This window comes from Falco biarmicus, chromosome 4, assembly GCF_023638135.1.
Source record: "Falco biarmicus isolate bFalBia1 chromosome 4, bFalBia1.pri, whole genome shotgun sequence".
Taxonomy (NCBI): Eukaryota; Metazoa; Chordata; class Aves; order Falconiformes; family Falconidae; genus Falco; species Falco biarmicus.
The window spans coordinates 3059471-3077668 of NC_079291.1; the positions used below are offsets into that span (position 1 = coordinate 3059471).

General features: G+C 37.4%; 1 protein-coding gene across 1 annotated transcript in view; it reads right to left on the reverse strand.

Moving 5' to 3' along the window:
* Window positions 1–18198, reverse strand: part of SKAP2 (src kinase associated phosphoprotein 2) — a 116859-nt gene that overhangs the window by 25367 nt on the left and 73294 nt on the right. Inside the window, exons 7-9 of the mRNA XM_056334872.1 lie at window positions 11739–11863; window positions 10772–10835; window positions 10303–10407 (exon numbers count right to left, since the gene is read on the reverse strand). Of these exons, the coding sequence (XP_056190847.1) occupies window positions 10303–10407; window positions 10772–10835; window positions 11739–11863 (294 nt within the window). The remainder of the gene's footprint in view (window positions 1–10302; window positions 10408–10771; window positions 10836–11738; window positions 11864–18198) is intronic.

Below are 18198 nucleotides of genomic sequence, written 5' to 3' on the forward strand. Positions count from 1 at the left end.
TATGATAGCTAGAAAAAGTGTCAAGTAAAGTTTCTCATACTCGTTGATCAGCAGCAAGATTTAAATTTAAAAGCCATTTATGAAAACTACATATCCCTAATTGTGACAAATGTGACTTGACATAATATTTACATACATAGAATTCATAAAGAAAGCATCTTATTTAAACCACATAATATCCTTTAATAATCCGCAGGGCTAAAGTATTCAAATTTATAGTCTGATTCTAGAAATTAACTTACTCAAAACAGGGACAGAAGACAAGGCATTTCAGCATAGCTCACTTCAGTAAAAGGAAACACAATACAGTCGTTGGCATGTTTCCACAAGAAAAGTCTGGCTCCCAGATGCTTCTCTTAACTCCTTTACAAATGTTCTACCAAGACATTTTTGCATTCTCTGCGTTGATCATTAACTGCACATTGACAAAAAAAAATTCAGCAGTTTTCACCCTTTGGGTATTTTCATGAAAAGTAACATACCCACCCCACTGCCTCTTTTCACTGTTTATGGCCCATGCATCAAATCGAATTATGTCAACTATGCGCAATCTTTTCTCCAGCTTAAAGGGTGAAATAAATTGTAAAAATATTCTTGTAACAATTCACTAGTAAACAAAAATCATGTTAAATCAGAAATAAGCAGAAAATTATAGCTCCAATACAAACTCTTTCCACGTACCACATTTTGGGTAATGTTCCCACATTGATTTCTACAAACGCTGCCCCATTCCCCCATTCTCATACCTTATTAGGTCCAGAATGGGACCAGCAGCTCTGGATGTCAGACCTTACTAGCCCTACATGCCACGTACCACGATGCACCCCAGGCAGACGAGGTAGGGCAGCAGGGATCTGGAAGTAGTTCATAAGCAGGAGATGACAACTGCACCCCAGGCAGCTCACCATGTTACTGTGGGATTGGCATGCAGCTGGATCCCAGAAAAACCCAGGGGCCCCAGAGTCCCAGATTACTTGAATTCTCTCACAGCTGATACTTTGGATTACCCAGCTCTCAGGCCAGAGACACAACACAGTCCCAGTTAGGCTGTAAGGGCCACCATTTGGAGGCCTGAGCTAGGCGCTTTAACCAGCAATTGGGTCTTATGACCCATATGGAGATTATGACAAAATCATACCCATCTTGAACTTTTGTTTACTGAATTATCTGAAACCACTGTTCAACATTTAGTAATGGAGATGCCTTACTTCTTAAGGAAATAAATTTGAAACGGGCATGGAGGCAAGTATAACTTCAGTTAATTTCTTTTGGAACAATGGAAGGATGACCCTCATGCTAGGATCCACGGGTTTTCCTGTAGACAGTGCTTTGTTATGAAAATGCAATTCCTTCCTTTAATTCCCAGTTTTACTCGCAGTTGTCTTCAAGATCCAAGGACAGAATAATTGTTACAGCCTGCTAAAACAAAACCCTTCCACAAACCAAAGATGGAAGTACTGGAACCTCTTCCTTAAGGATATTGAACGTTCCCAAGATCTTAAGCTATTTTCCATTAGAACACAAACTCAAGAGTTTTTAGGTAGAGAAAAATCAAGATCTGCTAGGAAAAAGTAGACTTCAAAAAAATTACTGAAACTAAACAGCTCTTGCGCCAACCATCCCCTATCTGGATGAGAAAATTTTCCTCCCACCTTGCTGTCTAATCCATGTCTCACTGGCTTGCCAAAACAAAACACAACACAACACTTTGCTCGGTCTCTTCTGGCTTCTTAAGAAAACGCTCCTCCGTTCACTGCTGAAGCTGAGCTGTGTACGTGCACCCTGCAGTTCCCTGGAGCATCCCTCTCTCTGCTCTAGGGCACAGCAGACTGCTGCATCTTGCCCTCCCTGCCTGGTCCACTGTGGGGTCCGGGAGCTGTACCCTGCTGACCGTTTTCTTTTCTTAGAAGCAAATAACCTGCTTCTTTCAAAGACCCCTAAGCCAGTCCAGGGAGCAGCAGTAAAGACAAGGAAAGAGGCATCTTCTCCTGTGTTGCCTTCCTTGTATGTGTGTAATCTAAACATAACATCAATCGCAAACACAGTACACTAACACGCAAGCAAATCAGGTACACATGCATACGGCCAGCAAAATTCATGAAGCCAGGTGTTTTGCTTGGCTAATTTCTCCATTTTTGATGACAGTGGGTAGGAAACTGAGTAGCTGATAAAAAGTACACTGAGAGGAAAAGACATATACAGAAGGATTTACACTGATGTGTTTCTAAAGGCTGAAAAATTCAAATAAGGAATTTGTATCCACAGTAACAGAGTGATTAATTCGGCCTTTAAAGCCCACCTTGTTGGGTCTTATTTGAGAATCGAGTTGTATAAAATATGGTTCTTTAATAGGTACCTTGTGGAAACCAGAAAAGTTGAGAAGCGATAGCCTGAGGCACCATGTAACCTCTGGTTGCTCTTGTTTCTTAAAAAACCTCTACCTAACGGTTTTAATAGCCTGATATGCAGTCATTTGTCACAAATTCAAAAAGTAAAGGTTCCTTGATCTATCTATATAGTATTCATCACTGTTATAGCCAAGCAGTAGAGCAAGCCCAACATTTCTGTTTTCATAAATATACATAATACAATTGACATTTTGCTTTGAACTTGCTAAACCACAGCAATTCCTCACATTTATGGTTAATAAACTATCTCACATACCAAGACATTTCTTCTGAATGTTTTGCATTAGAATTATTGCACTGCTTCTTAATTAGATAAAAACAGTGCTACCAAAGAAAACTACTTTGCTTTCAAGAGAATGAACTTTGGGTCCATAACCCATTGAAGACATGCATGCATAAACAGAGCTTTGTTCACATTTAACATGAAGCCAGCTGTCAGCAACAGAGTCAACACTGAAAAAACTATGATACAAGTAAAATTACTTTGTGCGATTTTGTCTCACCAGGATGACAAGCCTTTCTGAGACAGGATTCTATCTCTTAATAACAAACAACTTCTGTCACATACTGTTCACATCAGACTGGTTTTACAAATCAATAGTGTCAAACGTTGTTTAGTGCTGGTGGCACAGAAAATAGTACAAAAATGACTGATCAGTACTTGCAGTAAGATATTTCTTATTTCAATAAGTAAATTCTCTTTCAATGAGTTGAGTGCTAATTAGTTTTTGAAAGAGTTCTTTAAACATAAAAATGCATTATTTAAAAATGCTTCCTGTTTAGCTATTAAATTATGTCTTCTAATTTTAAGCAAGTAAGCTTCAAAATGCCAATGGACTATGCAGACTTAAAAATCTATTCCTTCTTTATTGGGGGGTTTGTTTGGTTTCTTGGGGCTTTTTTGTCTGACTGGGCTTTAGGGTATTTTTGTTATTTTTTGCTCTCTGAAATACAGAAACAAAATTCAGCCTTTGCAAATCCAAAACTTTGATAAACACAGCCTTTCCAACATGAACTCTTTCAGTTTGTTGTAACACTTGACCAGGAATTCGGGAAGGCCACTCCTATTTTCTCCACTTGTAAACTCTATGAAAACTATGACATTCAAAACATCTGAAAACGATGAAGTCTTGCAAGCAGTTCAAAGAGAGGAGAATAAATACCTAAACTTAATAGCACACATTTTCCATTTACTGTAAATATTGTAATTAACCGCTTTGAATCTCACGGATGACCAAATTTGCTGCGGCAGAAGTGCATTACTAAAGAATACTCTTCTACGACTATTTCTCAGCAGACAATCCCACTCCAAGTCCAATCAGCGAATATAGTCACGCAAATCAGACTAAATATGAATACTTAGTTATTATTAATTTTTATTGTCCTCCTTGCTTGCACATTTTTGAATGAGTGTGTGATTGGGGAGCAGGGGTTGAACTGCATCATAGACAGTAGGCTTCCTGACAGCTATGGGCCACCTGATGTTCACAGGCCACCACTTCGTATTAACTTCACAAGAAACACTGAAGAGCCTATGAACCTAATTTTTCCTCCTGAAGATTTACCACTTCCCACTCAATGGACTTCTCATTCTTTCCAGCTACACCAGAAACTTACCTCCTCTTCCATCACTGATACCTAACATCAACAGAAAGAAAAGGTTCCCTCTTTAGCTGTAGGATTGCATTAATTGAAATTAAAGCCCAAGCCCTTGTGGCAAACAAAAGCTGAGGTCCAAGTATCAAGTTCCTAACCACCTTCTGGATGCAATGCCTTTAAATACAAAAAATTGTCTGAATTCATAACTCACGTCTCGAGAGCATTTAGTACTAGCTGAAGGATGCTCCAAAGTATATATAAATCCCATAAGCATACTGCCTCAAAACGCAGAGTAACAGAGAATTCAGACACAGCTCCATTTCATCATAGCAGTTGGGATGTAGCAATATACAGCTGAAAGAGATTGTTTTTCAATTATTTCCATGTCTGGCCTGTAGTCAAAGACACTTAGCAGACCCCAAATCCCAGTGATCAAGAAAACAAAAATCACACATCTTGGACAGCAAAAAAAATCTTTACTATTCCCTGACACCAAAATGTAGCTTACATTTGCTTTTCACTGCTCTTGTATTATTTGAATTATTTTTTATTTAAAGCAAACTGAGTAAGTCCCATAGCACCCCCTTCTCCTTATTCTGGTACTCTACCTATGAGCAAGATATGACCAAAAATACTCCATATTCCAAAATAACACAATGGCTAAACAAGTGAAAAATATTAATTTCTTAACAACACTGAGATCCAATCTTTGAAAAAATGGTTTTGAAGAATGTTCAATGCTTTAAAAGGAAAAAAAATCCCTTGCTGTGTTCTTGAATCTTAAAGATGTTTTAATTGAAATTATTTGAAACACTTTCAGCAATTATTTTGGAAACTCATCTTTAGTACTGCCCTCAAAAATGTTTATGTTACATCCAGTCTTTTCAGCTTCAAATACTCTAGACCCTACTTCCCTGCTTACACTTTATATTTTGAAATCACTGCATTTACAAATTAAAAGCATTTAGAATTCTTTCTGTGGAAAAAAAACCCCACAAAAAAAAAAGCTGATGGCACACCAGCATTATATAGAACTTCTGTGCACCAGAAGTAAAGAATTCCATAACTACTTGAAGCAAACAACAGATGCTGGGAGGAATTTGGACAATATACCAGGATACATGATATACTGACTTAACAGCAATGATCATAGGTAACGTCTCAGATTCCATAACCACCCCTGTCTCTGCTGACTTAAACCTACTGCTCAGGTTTACAACAACCAATTAACAGTTTCTTCATTTTAGCTTACTGGTTTTAGAAACTTGATGATACAGCTGTAATTCACAACTGGGACTGCTTGACACCAAATGTTTGTTGTGCCCACAGACCCTGACTGTGACATATTGAAAACTCTAAAATAAGCAAAGGTGTCCTGAAAAGGCATTTTCATTAACACAGTGCTGTGAAATCTTCACTTCTAGTGCCAAGAAGTCAATACATCTGACACATTTTAAGAACACAAATATTTGCTGTGGTGTTTGTGAATGACAGATCAAACTTACACTCAAGCTCTACTACATAATCATAACTTCCTCCTTCCCAAGAACAGGTAAATGAGGTCACATTCTTTTTTTCCTCCCTCCATGCTCATGAAAAGAGTACATCATCAAAAAACAAGTTTGCTTCTTCAGAGCTCAAGCAATCCAGTAGCAAGAGGAGATGAGGAGGATATTAAGTTATGCTGCTTAACTGCAGAGATTAACTGTTCAAAAAAATGAAAGCGACAAAGCTGCTTAAAGAGACAACCATCAGATAGAGACAGGATGATCATTTCCTACCTCAACACTCAATGTCAGAAATAAGCTCTGAAATATCAATATAATTGTAAAACTATTTAAAAGACTTTGTTTAAACTGAGTAAACAAATTAAAAAGCATTTCTTTGCATAGCACGCTTGCTACTGCATAAAATAAGCCATTTACCTTTTCCTGAGCTTTGTTTCAGTTACAGTTTCCCTAGCTCTGCTTCCAGTACACTGCAAAACAGAATTAATCGGCCAGATACCTGGGCTTGACCAAACTGTTTGGTAGAGGACTGAAAGCAGGAATCAAAACAAAAGCAGGCTTCCCATGACCCATGTCCCAACCTGAGATTGAATCAACCCTCAGGTTTAATCTACTTAGTAAACTAAGAACTGATTCGAGTGAGTTCTTGGCTAGGTCAATTCTCCACACCAGTTCCCCTGACCAGAGATCACCACAACACTGAATTCCGCCATCCTTCCCTCCTGCTCACTCAGAAGTTCTCTGTGTTATGGACAGGCTGAGAAGAGATCCAACCTTACCCATTCTTTAAGGGCATTTTATCATCTCCATGCACCAAAAAAGCACCACCAAAGTAAGAATCAGACCTTACCTTTGGAAGCATTTTCATGGCAACTATACTGTACACCATGGACACTACCGCTAGAATGCAAGTTTGTGAGCAGAAAGAGAACAGAAGAAAAAAAGATAACACAAGAGTGAAAATTAAGATAAGTATGTTAGCTCGGATTAACATCTCCTTCCTCCTGTTGTACGGGAGTGTTGTAGACAGTACACAAACTGTTGAGGTTGTAGAAAGGATCAAGGTGACAGGCAGTAGTTAGCATTGCAGTTTTGGGTATGTGCTCCATACAGATGTGAAACCGCAGAAGATCATACTGAAGGCCCTTAAAAATTATGTCTCAAACCCTGACTTAATAAAAGAAGAAGGAAAAAAAAAACAATCAGTCAAGGGCTGTAACAGATGGCATCATCTTTAAAGCCACAAGTGTTCACTCTTGTGACAAGGACAAGTCTTCTGCTTAAAACACCACTAAGCTAGAAACACTATGCATCTAGGTAGTTCTACATACACAGTTATTTAATACTACAGTTTTACAAGTTATTTTATGTCACACCTTAAAATATCCAGCTGCGGACTGCAAATTATATAATGTGTACCAAGGCAGAAAATAAATATCTGATTAAGCAAAAAGGGGCCTGCCTTTACAATATTTTTCATTTTGCTTAACAAAGTTTTCCTCCGTGCTTTTATTAAAAAACAAAAAGACAAAAGCTTTGTTTGTTGAAGACAGTATAAAGGTTTCTCTTCCTGAACAATCTTGCAAGGAAGGTTTTACAAGTTGGGAAATCTTTGGCAGTTCTGGCATTTTTTACTCTACTTGAATAACCACAGTAAAACACTGGCTAATACTGAAAACCAGGAAAATGATGCTTCTATGGTAAATAGGAATTTGTACATGCTATTAAAGAAGAAAGTGACTTAACAGATCAAAAGATTAGTTTTCCCACCTCTCTTTGTACCCCCTCCAACTATCAACGCACTCCTCCTGCCAGCAGACAAATTGAATGCCACTGAAATCTGTGCTTTTAATAGGCTAATAGACTGTGACCATTCTGAATACTGGTTTGAAGCTATCCAATTCCTGCCTGGAAAATTCATCTACACTGTCTCCTGCCACAAGTTGGTGGAAAAAAAAATAGCTAAGCAATGAGATAGCTGGAGAATACAGCATCAGTCAGTCCTGATTACTGCAACAGTTCTCAAAAAATCCCAGTTTTCAAAAGTGTCCAAAGATTTCCATATCCTTTTTTTTCTTTCAAACACTCTTTATTCAAATACCAAACCAAATATTACCAAATGGACTGCATCATGAACTGGTTTCATTTGTTACTGAAACGTTGATATAAAAAACACCACAGAACCACAGAAATGCAAAATTTTACTTACTTAAGAAATTGAAAATTATAGCCAAATAAATAATAACAAGATACAATGAGCTGCGTACCTGAAATTCAATATGTATAAAGCTAGTGCATCTGCAGAAACAGAGGATCAGAAGCCTCTAACATGAAGATGCTTTGAGAATAAAAACAAAGTTAGAATTAATTTCTTCTCCCTCTTCACAGTGATCTAAATATATTTGCTTTCTGCATTCCAGAGTTTAACATAGCTTTGTGGCTGTACAAGTAACTCTTTTTCTGTTCTCTTAACTGGCATTCAGAATTCCTTATTTGTTCTATATTATTAAGTCAGATAACAGCAAGGATAATGATGCTCCACCCTTTGATCATGAAAGGAAGAAAGAGTAATTCACTTACCTGGGAAAATAGAAAGGACAGCCAACTGGAATTAAATGCAACCAATCGGGCCTAATTAAGGCAGATGAGACCAAACTGGAGTATGCCCTTTTACCATCCAGTTTAGATGAACAGCTATACAAGAACCAAATTAGGCCTGCTCCTGCAAGGTTTGTCAACTAGCATTTCACCTAACACTCCAATATGCTACGTATTAAGAAAGGAGGACTGCTCTAAGGCATCAAAGCCATAAGTTTCTAATTCCATTTAAGCAAATTACTATTAAAGCACACTTATGGAAGAGAAACAGACACTTTAATCACCTAAAATGTATCGCAAATTTATGCTTTATTTTTGCTTAATTATGCCAACACATCACAGACAAAATTAAGAGCTCCACTGCACAAGGTAAGATGGTCCTTTCTGAAAAGTTTACAACAGACAGTAACAGACAAGATGGAGAAAGCATGAGATAAAGATAATCCCTACTTGGTAACATGAAAATGAAGCACCATTCCAAGATCATGGTGAAAGAAATTCATTTAACTAAAAATTGAAACTATATTTCTTGAATAACAGAAGAACTATCCTTTCTTTGTAACAGCTGTTCTGTTACATTTCAGATTTATTAGCTACATTAGGAGACAACAGTTCCTAAAAAAGACATAAAAATGGGATCTAAGTGAAAATACTCTAAATTCGTGCAGAATCATACCAAGGCAGCAATTCTCTGAAGACAGAGCTCGAAGCAAAGAACTCAAAGCATATACTAAGTACTGTCCCTCTACCAACATTGTACGTGTTATTGCTCCAGATCTACTTATTGTTTGAGATTCAAATGAACAGGTAAGATAAGTTCAGGAAAGAGTAATTTACCCCAGGATACAGCTAGAGCTTCTTTAACAAAAGCATAAGCAAGCATCCAAGATCACCACCTATAAGAGCCTCAGCATCCAACAAGCACTGGAACAAGGTTTGGCTGTATCCTCTAGCTGTAAGATTAAGCCCTGTAATGGAGCTTTTATATTCACTGCAGAAGAGTTTTTGAGCATGCATGACACACAACACCCCATTTCAGCAGAACATGTATTCTGTGCTGATATAGTCTAAGCACAATTCAAAGCAATGGAAAAAAAAAGAAAAAAAGGTGCTTAAAGAATTGAGCGCAGCTACAATTCTACAATAATCAGTTTCACCAGCCACTCATGCCCTCTGCTCCCTTGGTTCACGGAAATGACCTTAAAATGAAAACCAAGACACACTAGAAAATGTTCTTTTCTCCAATGGTCAGAATATTCATAAAATAATTCTAATTTATAATGAAATTTTAATAAAAGATACAGAAAGTTAGTCAGCATCACATGACATGACTATTTCCTCTCAAGATATTGCTGACAATTGCACTGCTCCAAACAGCAAGACGTGCAGAACGTACAAAGTGATTATCAATTGTCATACCACTTCAAAACACCGTTTCTTAGCTAATGGCAACTGAATTCTGATTTTTTTCGTAGCTTCTTAAAATATAACCAAAACCGACCACCTTTCACCTAAAACTTGAATGTCTATGATCAACTCTAAGAGCTTTTGCCAAGCTCTTTTTACTTCGTTTTGCCACCGGATAGATAGTCTTGGACATCTACAGGCATAATCATTTGACCACATCAGAAAGTAAAGGTTTCTGTATAATCAACATCATGCTGGAAGATATGAAACAAAAGAACGTCAATACTCCTGTTGCTTTATTCACAATGCATCTCCAGAGCCCCTTCAAACCAAACCATTGCTTTCTTGCAGGATTATTAGTACCATGTATTAGGCAGCAGCTGATAACATATGGAGTGATAGTGAACTTCTGCTTAATACAAATGACAAAATGAATAAAGAAAAAAATGGTGGGCAAGTTGGTGGAAAAGGCTGTAAGGCAAGCCAATTTTTTAATTTAAAAAAATTGCATACCAGAGAATGTTAACGAACTCAAAGTCCCCTGAGACCGCTTTTACACATTCTGCAATATTTTGATACCCCTGCTAAAGAAAACTGTATTGTTCTCACTTGGACCTGGTTGAAGACTTTTTTTTTTTTTCAATGTCATAGCAGAACTGGAAATGTGGAAGTATCTTATTCATCGGGTTACTTTACACACTTACTTTCAGCCACTCAGAGTTAACTAGAAATAGAGAAGATAAAACCATCACAAGTCACGAAGTAAAAAATTTCAAAAATACCTTTAACTTCTTCATAAATGCTATCATCTATTGGTTCACTGTTCACTTGTCCAACATCATCATATTCCTCCTCCTCCTCCTCAGGAATAGTATTAGATTCCATATCTACATAACAGCAGTTTAAAAAGTTAACATTTACAAGAAAAGAATGCCTAAGCAGAAATTCATGCAAAATGAAAACACAATTCTTTTATAAGCTGGTGCTTACAGTATACTCTGCTAATTTTCTTACAATGTTCATATGAGAAAACTTTCAAGCTAAATACTATTGTTGGAGAAAAACAGAAATCTTACAAAAGGAGAAAGGTCATATAAAAGCTACAACGTGACTGAAAACCAGGACTCGCTATTCAAAACATGGACAAGTAAGAATATTACATATACAAACGTGACAGATACATTAATGGACCGAATCACCATCACTAAGCAGTATTGGCAATAAAGGCTACAGCTTTACGGGCCGACTTACCTTGAATCACAAATTTGACTTGCTGTACCCATTCCTCTGCTTCTTTGGGAGTGGCAGCTGTAAACTGTTAAATGTTTATTAATAACTACTAGCAGTAATGACAAAAACACAACTACAATTTCATTAGCAATAAAAAAAAGGGACTGTAGCATTCTCATCACTTCCTCAAAAAAACATTAGTAATTCTTTTCATGTCTTATGGTACTTTTCTTGCAAGGATGCTTCTTATAATGTACAGCTAATTTTGACAAATTTACGTAATTGAAGGAGAGGATGATGGATTTGAAACTCTGATCAGCAGCTGGCAGCTGTGCAGAAAAAAGCTGCTTCTCTTCATCAATGTCAAAGCCAGAACTGACGAACAAAATTTGCCCTTGACAATTAGAAGACACCCATGAATTTCTTTAGACTGCTGGGTACAGTTTTCTTAAAAATGTTCTTGTCAGACTCCAACACACTACCTGACAGCTTAATTAACTGGCTTTCAACTGCAATCTCAGATATTTAAAACTTATTAAACTTACATTCCATATTGATGTCTAGCTGATAGGTCTCTGAATTGCAAAGCTGATATGTGCCTTTACGTAGATTTTCCTTCCAAAGCCATGACCAATACAATATGTATTCAACACCGGTATAAATTTCAACTTTTTTTTGTATTATTTAATTCATCCAAGAAATCACAGACATACTATACAATAGCTATTAAAATGCTAACATTGAAATGACCAGTAGATAAAGATGATAGATTTCCTTGCTCTTGTCCAACAAGATATTTGAGGACATACATACATATTTCAAATCAGATTTTTTTCCCTAATATATGAATATATGATATAAGCAAGCAAGTGTTTCCTTTTTTCATTAAGATGTCAGTGAAAGTTGTTTTACTGAAATGTTAATTCAGTAACTGGAATTGTAACGGCTTTATCAATTTAATTTCAAGTCAACATAAAAAGAGTCCAACCTGATAAATGCGCTTATCAGGAGCAGAGATTTCAAAACAGCAATCTTTCTTTGCATCCTTTCGAAGGCTATTATTCATTCTGATGGTGTAGCCCTCTAAGGCAAATTCACCTTTCTGTTGTTTGTCTGTTGGAGATAAAAAACAAAGTTAGAGCTTCATTTACAACAGTGAACGTCAGGGGCTCAGCAGGTTATCGTTTATTCAGATTTTGTTTTCTATTTCATGAATTTTACAAAGAACAGGGAGGTTTTTAGCAAAATGATTAAGTGATGCTTCTGGAGATAAAGCTTTCTTTTAAAGGAAGATGTACACAAAAGTACATTTTTCTGTAGGATGCCTAAGGAATTCCACAGGGGTATGCTTGCAGATGGTGGTCTTATTTAGTAAGAAGTGCATGTTATGACATTTGTATCTAGTGAAAGCCAAGAACTGGAACTTGCAAGACACGTTTCCTATAAATCAGTGTCTCTTTCAGGTTCAGTAAACCAATAGGAAAACCTGTCTAGCTCAGAACTTGCAAAGCTCCCTCCTCAACTAACCACTTCACTCAAAAAATAAACTTCAAACTCCTTTTCAAGCAACTGGAAAAGGTTCCTTTCACATTCTGCTACCCACCCCCAAGCTGTGCCTCCTTTTCACATGGCAGAAATACAGAATGAATTTTGTTATAAACTCAGGTGTGTGTTCCAAAAGTATTTCCTCAACACAGCAAACATTTAGTTAGCTAATAAAAGTACTGAACCCTACCACAGTTTATTATGTAGAGCCATGTGGTTGTTTTAAAGACAATTCTACTTTTCAAAAGGTCTGGTTTATAGAAGTATCACTTAGAACAGGCCTGAGTTTAAATATGCTGCACACTGGGCAAGCAGCACCTGTGTGCTCCTTCTGAGCTCTTCAGACCAAACCCTACATCCAATTTTATGTGCTCTGGCATGTTTTGGTGAATATTAAAAACTTGAAAAACAAATCAAATTGGTAAAAGTAATTCAGTTTTGCAATCTCTGTAGATCACAGTGCAGCATTCAAGCAAAGATAGGCATCATCAGTCACATTTTCTCAGGCAAAGAAAAAAAGTGCAGTTGCAAATGAAGGAAAATGCCATAAGTGTAGTTTTTCTCCACAGTACAGAAAATAATCAATTAACAATAAGCATCAAGCACAGCAGCAAAACTACTTTAAGTATTGCTGAACAGAACTTAGGTGCAAATACAGCATCTATTGCTTATGTTTGTCAACAAAGGAGAAAACTTTTACAGTAGACAAAACAGAAAAAACTACAAATCTCGACATAATTTTGTCATCTTTCTGCAAATTTAATAGGAAAGGAAACCTTTTTCCACTTTTGAGAGGGTGAAAATTGGCTAAGACAGCAACATGAACATCAATGGATGTAAGGGCAGTCACCATACAAATACCCTTGCTAGTAATCTTACATGCATAAAGACACAAATTCTTTGTCCCTTTCACTTTTTTTATGAACTCTCACCCAGGGCAAGTAAATACCAAATAGCACAATTACATGAGAAAATCCAGCACACTGCCCTATTTTCTCTTCTAGTCCCTTCCCCCACAGTAAGTTTTATTTTGCCTTAAGTACTAATGATGCAGTGCTAATATTTTATATTTGCTCAATCCTCCACTCCTATATCAAACAGCACACAGATGCAAAACTCATGGAATTGCACCAAGGCAGCTATTAGAAATAATAATTTGCAATAGGTTAACTAGGTCCCCTTTTAAAGAAATTCATTTCTGCCTAGAAATGTTATTGCTCCCTCACTTGTGACCTCAGGGAAAAGAAGTGAAACATTAAATTCTCACTATCCCATGCTGGAGGTTTATCAAAACCCAAGAATATAGGAGCACACCAGACAGAATAAACAAACACCATGTCCAAAAGGTAAAAACATTTTGTCAGGATAAAAATCAGGCAAGCATTCAAATTTAGTCTCTTGGATTCTTTCTGAGCCTGCTTCTCTGTGACGTGGATGATCCCTTTTATGGCAATACAGTTCGTCAGAGCTAATGTCAGATGACCTCTGAACTCATTCTTTCAAAGAGCATTACATTGAAAACACAAGGGTGCTGTACTTTGCACTGGAAGGGGAATGCGGTGCATAATATCCATATTGCATTTGATGGCTTCATTGTTTACATTGTCTTTGTCTTACCTCTCTGAACATGCTATTCCAGTGCTAATGAAAATCACCTGTATGCACCACCAAAAAATACATATATCCTTTGGTATTAAATCCTTTCACTGACCTTTACAGCAACAGACTAGTCATAGGATTGCTACTTTTGCTTCTAACTCTCCGTGCAGTGAAGGACCTCTAAGTCCAGTGCAGCATTACGCACATGCTTAAAATGTTGACCATGAGGAAATTTTAAGACCGTGAGATACTTCACAGCCCTGACCCAGAGCCCACTGAAGTAGATAGAAAGACTCTCCATATGCATTCACACTCTCTGGGGCAGCAAGCCAGAGATAGGACCTGGTATGACCTGAGAAACAGCTCCACAAATCCAGAATGGCAGGACACAGGTCAGCTATAGCTCAGCTGCATGCTCTGATGGTGACAAGCACTGGAGGTCTACAAATCCCAGTTGCTCTTGAAGAATACACCTTTCCAAGTAGGACTGGAGACCAACTCCACCACTTGATCACCGTGGAGCAAACCACAACCCATGGTAGCTGTTTGGCCAGGCACAGTAGTCAGGTGCAGGCTTGAAGACAGGGCCATCTTGTAATCAATCAGACCTGATGATCATCTCACCTTCATTTATCAGCAAAGGCATGCAGCTGCATAGGCGTGCAGACAGACCTGGCTTTCAATTTAAAGCTGCCCAGTGAAGTTAATGCCTCAGTGATTTCTGTGAAGTTCCACAATCAGAGTCATGTTGTTTATATCAGAACTATTTTCTGGAGACTGGGCTTTAGGGAGAGTTAAACAGTTTTTGATGTTTTAAAAATTTCAAAGACAAGTATTTTAAATGGATACTTAAAATTAGATGTAGTTGGTTTTTACGGTGGGTGCCTTAGAAGTAGCTTCAGGAAGCACATCTACATTACAGAGATTTCACTTTCATTTTGAACCCTCAAACCAGAACCTGAGTTTTGCCTAGCCAGGAATACAACAGCATATTTAGGAGGAACTAGGGAGAGACATGTGGATGGAACATACTTCTCTGAAGAACAATTAACATTCTTGCTGCCTCTTATTTTCTGAAGATAGGGCTTTGCAATTCAACAATGGGAAACCCTTAAGTTGTCCCAGAACAACATAGAATTGTAAAAAGTATAATGCTATCAGCCTTGTAAAAACAAAACAAACAAAAAAAATCATGATCATCATCGAGCTTAAGTTGTTCTACAATTAAGTCCAACCTCGTTTCAGAATAAACTGTTCTTTTCTTTGCTCTCATCTCCTCATCCTTCTGTTCCCTTCTCCTATCAGACACACAACAGAAAAATCTATCTGGGTCTGTGTAGATCATTTTGCATCAAAAATGCAGAATTGTAAAAAGGTAGTATAACAGAGTGGGGAGTCAGGCACTAAGTATTAAACAAAAAAAGAAGTCAAAACTAGTACATAGATATTTGAGAGAAATAAATATGAGGGGCTATATTTAAAATAGAGAAAACAGATCTGAATGAAATTTGAGAGCTACTTCAAACATTTTTCTTACATATAAAGGTCACTCATCCTAAAAATAGTGAAATGTTGTTAACAACGGAAACAGGGCCAATATTATATTGGGGGAAAAAAAGAGTCTCAAGGGAAGCAGAGAAAAAGGGTTTTGAGTAACCTTGCGTAACTGAGTCCATGGGAACTTTTAAAACAAAGAAGGGTAAACCTTCAATGGGGTCTTGAAATGACTGGGTTGTAAATTTGAGGCCTAAGGCAATGTGCCCATATTATTAGCACATGTAAAAAGAATTAGTGCATATTTTTTTCTGAAGAACAGAAAGGACTTCGATAGTAGAGAGGAAAGAAGTTACAGAGAAAGGCAAAAGGAACAAAGGCAAACAGAAAAATTTCAGAGAGCGATAAAGCATTCATAGATACTATTCTAATCTATAATTTAACTCTCTCCATCTTGAAATTAAGAGCCTGTAAGATCTTATGGTTTACAAGCCTTCATGCTAAAACGTAGTTTCACATACTTTTCCATACGCAGGATGTCAGCTTTCTAAAAATAGTAAGTGCCAGTATCTCCAAAATGGTAATTCTTTTTCCAGCTTTTGGAACAGTCCTTTCCAAACACGTCAATAGGAGTTCTTCCCTTTCAGACAGCAGATCTGAAATACAACTGATTTTGTTTTTCCCTTTCCTTTAATCTAGTCCTCTGAGAAATCTAAATTTAAAAAAATGAAGGAATAGAAGCAATGATTGAAACACCTTATTTAGAGCACCAGTTGTTTATATTCAGTTTGCTTTTGCTCAATCATTATTTTCTAAATAACGTACTATTAATGGCAAGCGTGCCTCTCGAAGTCTGAATTTAACATTCTCATAGCAGAAGATTCAGTACTCATTAGATAGATGCCTTTGATTGCCATCACCCTGCTACAACAAAGTCCTTCTGAACATTCACAATTCCTGCAGATTTCAATTATGGACTCTGTCAAAAGTGAAGTCTGAACTAAACCAGGATTTTTGCCTTTCCTATGTGGTTGTTCAGAGAAGGAAGACTAAGAGAAGGAGGTCTGTAACTAAAAGCAAAAAGATACTTCCAACAGCTTTCCATTGGGTTTGTATATCTTTCGTCACTCCTAGAAGGAGAAATTTGCAACCTTAGCATGTGGCAGAAATTCCAGTAGCCTGGTAGGTAAGTCACTAGGACAGATTTTCAAATACAGCTCTAATTAGGTTTCCCTCTCCCTTAATATTGTTCACTCACCAAGTTCTTCAAAAAACCAAGACACAAAATAAAACAAAACCTCTCTTTTGCACAAAGAGATGTAGTCCATCCATTGGCCTGGCCACCACTATCTTACTATTCAGAGAAATCCATTTTAAAAATAAAAAATAATAATTGGGAAAAAAACCACTCAAGAGTTGTCTAAAAGCCTCTGAATTATCCTCCTCTTCAACATCGTATTACTGGCAGGCAGGCAGATACCATTTTCAAGTTATAAAAATGAAAATAAATTTTTAGTGCCCATTAACAGAGAGGAAAATTACCATGATGTTATCAATTACTGTCTTGCTAAACATTTAGCTGATCTCTCCAGTTTGCTGAGACAGAAGGGCATATAACATCGTGGCCTAGTGAGGAAGAAGTAATGAAGCCACTAATTCATTCATTTATAAAGCAACAAATTAACTTTCCTTCTTCACATGCACTTTGAGGTCTGAAAGGTTAGCCGTACCACCTAGCTGCCTTAGTAGAGGAACTGCCAGAGATCATATAGAAAAACGATATGCAAACAGGGTGCCCAAGTCAGGATGCAATTGCATGGAAGCAAAGAAAAGGGAAGGTCTAGAAAAGGTTTATGGAAGGAAAGACTGAAAAGGACGACCAGGCAAGCTTCTGGAAATCCAAGCCAGCTCTGACATTTGAACATGCTTCTCTGCAATGTTGTGGGCCACATGCTGGCAACAGGTACTGCAGCACAAGCACAAATACACATGTGCTTCCTGCGATACCTATTTCTGACACATAATTAGGTCAAACCTTTAAGCCTTGTTCCTCCATCTACTCCATATATCATCGATCAGTGAAAGAAAAAACGTTGGTGATTCACTTAGACCTGTCTATATTGCAGGGATAAATAACATTGTTTCACTATCCAATGCTCACCAAATGTATGAGAAAATAGAGGAGGAAACAAGACAATCATTAGCCTGCAGGCATCACAACTGTTAAAAGAATGCTTGTAGTTTCTTAGATGAGCACACACACAAACACACAGTCATTTACTGTATTTTTACAGGCTTTAGCTTGTACTATATTCTCCTGGATTAGGTCTCATATTTTTCATCATTCAGTCTTAATAAATGATTCTGAAACTTTTCCTTACATGTTTTTGTGAACTTTAAACACTTCCACACTTCTTGCTTTCCCCGTGTAAAAAGCAGAAAGAAGAATTAAAAGTGTTTTGGAAACAACAAACCTACACAACCTAATAAAAAGGCATCCTATAGCCTCACATTTAGCACTCAGTTACATTTACACTGATACTTAAGCATGAAAATCAAACCCTGGCCAACAGAATAGACACTGCGCAAGACACAAAATAACCTTCACAGATCATTCACCAAGGTGTCCAGTTTTAAACATATACGCAATGCAAAACAAGCCAAGCAGGACCCAGAAATTCCTGCTGCCTCTCTGCCTTACATCCCACAATACACAGGCACGAGCACTACATTACCCGTTAAAAGTGACGTGGGCAGCAGGACTGAGCACATACTGAATCCTCATCTCTCTTCAAACCAGGCTCACGTCA